General features: G+C 39.9%; 1 protein-coding gene across 1 annotated transcript; it reads left to right on the forward strand.

The window, feature by feature from the left end:
* The first annotated feature begins 332 nt into the window (after positions 1-332).
* Positions 333-1,885, forward strand: LOC113296065 (F-box/kelch-repeat protein At1g15670-like). Its single transcript, XM_026544403.1, has 2 exons — positions 333-732; positions 1,470-1,885. The coding sequence occupies exons 1-2, from the start codon at positions 333-335 to the stop codon at positions 1,883-1,885; spliced, it is 816 nt and encodes a 271-aa protein (XP_026400188.1).
* The last annotated feature ends 404 nt before the right edge of the window (positions 1,886-2,289 follow it).

The following is a 2,289-nucleotide window of genomic DNA, read 5'->3' on the forward strand; positions in this document are numbered from 1 at the left end:
AGAGTGTTTAATGCGGGTGGTTGAGGCGCCTGCTCGTGTCAGACAAGTGTCTTCTGCCCCTGTCACGTCCATGTCAGTCGACCTTTTCTTCACCGTTGATCTTGGCTTCTTTTGGGGATGAGGTAAAGTAACTCTTCGGGAGTTATTTGGTGCTCCGCAGTACATCGTGTTTTTGATACATCTCTTATCTTCTGCCCTTGGATTTGTTCGAGCAAAGATTCGACGTCCACGGGATGGGATTCTTGCCTGTGGGCGTGTGTCATCTTGTTTTGATGGCTTGGTCCGCATGCTCTCCACGTGTCTTCCTACATACACGTGTTTGATTGTGAAATATGTACACACAGGCATACCGTCTTGGTCTTTTTGAACCGGGTAAGGGGGAATTGCATGAGTTGCCGCCTATTCCCGGTTGTGAAGATGGTTTACCTCGCTTTTGTCACAGTACCGGAGTTGGCCGGAATATTGTCTTTATTGGCGGCTGGAATACGAAAACGTGGGAACTTTTGAATTCGGTTTATATTTACGATTCAATCACCGGGATGTGGCGACGTGGTGTTGATATGCCTGGTGGTAAGAGATCGTCTTTTGCTTGTGTGTCCGATTTGAATCGTATGGTTTACATCGCTGGTGGACACGACCAAGAAAAGAGCACCTTGAGATCTGCTCTAGCTTATGATGTTTTGGGTGATGTATGGTTATCCCTTCCTGACATGGCAAGACAGAGAGATGAATGTAAAAGTTTGTTCTACGGCCTAGTTAGCAATTCGGGATTCGTCAAACGTACGGAACGGTAAACGTACGAGTATTATACGGTTTTGTAAAATCCAGATTCGGTCCAAAATTCGGTCAACGGGACGTGATTCGTCAGTAATTCGGAACGGCATACATACGTGTATAATTTGATTTATAAATGTGAGTTCGGCTCTGAAAATTCGGTATCTATATATAACAAATAATTTGTATTTATAAGGTCATAGACCAATTTTTATGCATATGTGTGAGTTATTTAAAGAAAAAATAAACTTAATATGATGATATTAATAATATATACAACATTAGTTATCTAAGAGGACGTCGTATGGTGGTTTAGATGCTTGGTTAGTGAGTTTGAGATCTCTCTCACCTTCACCTTCAAATCTCTTCAGTCGTTTTTGTTTCATAAAAATTACAACACGTCTAATATTCGGTCGTGTATGCTCGGGAGGCAGTAAAGCCCAAAAAGTGGAGTCTTTGAAAAGTAAAAGCTAAAGAATTTATGGCGAATTAAGCGGACGTATCATTCGGGATACGTAAAATTCGTGAACGATTCACGAATAATCCGGGAATGCCACATAATACGCGACTTGGGTTCGGAGTTGCAAACGTACACGAATAAGACGGTAAAATTCGTGATACGGAAAAATTCGCGAATGATTCGCGAATCATTCGCGAACTTACTAGGTTCTACGGTGGCAAGTTCCACGTTATAGGTGGGTATGAAACTGAAATGCAAGGAGATTTTGACAAATCAGTAGAAGTTTTTGATGTCAACACGTGGAATTGGGATTGGGATGAAAAGAATATATTAGAGACCGATGTGTGCCACAAAACGTGTGTATTCGATCATCATGGAAATCTCTACAAATGTGATTCGGCGCACTTGGCTTGTTTTCATGGTTCTACGTGGCAGCGATTGATCAGGCTTCCTACGGATGTACATTTGGGAACCTTTATTGCAACGTGGAAGGATAAGGTGTTTGTGATTGGTGCAAAAATCTTTGGCGGGCTACCAAATTGTTATGCGGTAGAGTTTGAGAAACAAAATGGAACAATTTCATTGACAAAGTTGGAAATGCCTGAAAAATTTATTGGCCCTGTACAATTTGGTTGCGACAGAGAATTGTGAAGTGAGAATTGTTGTGAGTCAAGCTGCTGCTTACAACAAATCTCATCGTATTTACGTGTTGGTAAGATTTGTGGTAAGCAATAGCTTAGCATGGTAGCTTTAAGTTTGACTTTTTTTTACTTTTTTTTGGACGAAGATTTCGTTTTAACCCTAGTATGATGCATGTTGAATACTATGTCGATTGAAGCTTAATATTCATTAACTAATTGAAACTCATTTAATGAAAATAAAAATAAGGATTATATATATTGTTAGAGATTTTGTATTTGGTTAAGATTCTTCATACGAAAATTAACTTCTTTACCTAAAGGTTATTTCATGTTTAGGTCCAACAACTAAAGGGTAACGACGTGCCTTGACCATTTTTTAATTTTGGATTTTTGTCAGGCTAGCAGTTGACCTGC

Source organism: Papaver somniferum, chromosome 7, assembly GCF_003573695.1.
Source record: "Papaver somniferum cultivar HN1 chromosome 7, ASM357369v1, whole genome shotgun sequence".
NCBI lineage: Eukaryota > Viridiplantae > Streptophyta > Magnoliopsida > Ranunculales > Papaveraceae > Papaver > Papaver somniferum.

Excerpts from the sequence above, each read along its gene's own strand:
- LOC113296065 (XM_026544403.1), top strand. The coding sequence starts at position 333 with ATGTACACACAGGCATACCGTCTTGGTCTTTTTGAACCGGGTAAGGGG. Across the intron at positions 733-1,469 it reads GGCAAGACAGAGAGATGAAT|GTGGGTATGAAACTGAAATG; the intron begins GTAAAAGTTTGT and ends TCCACGTTATAG.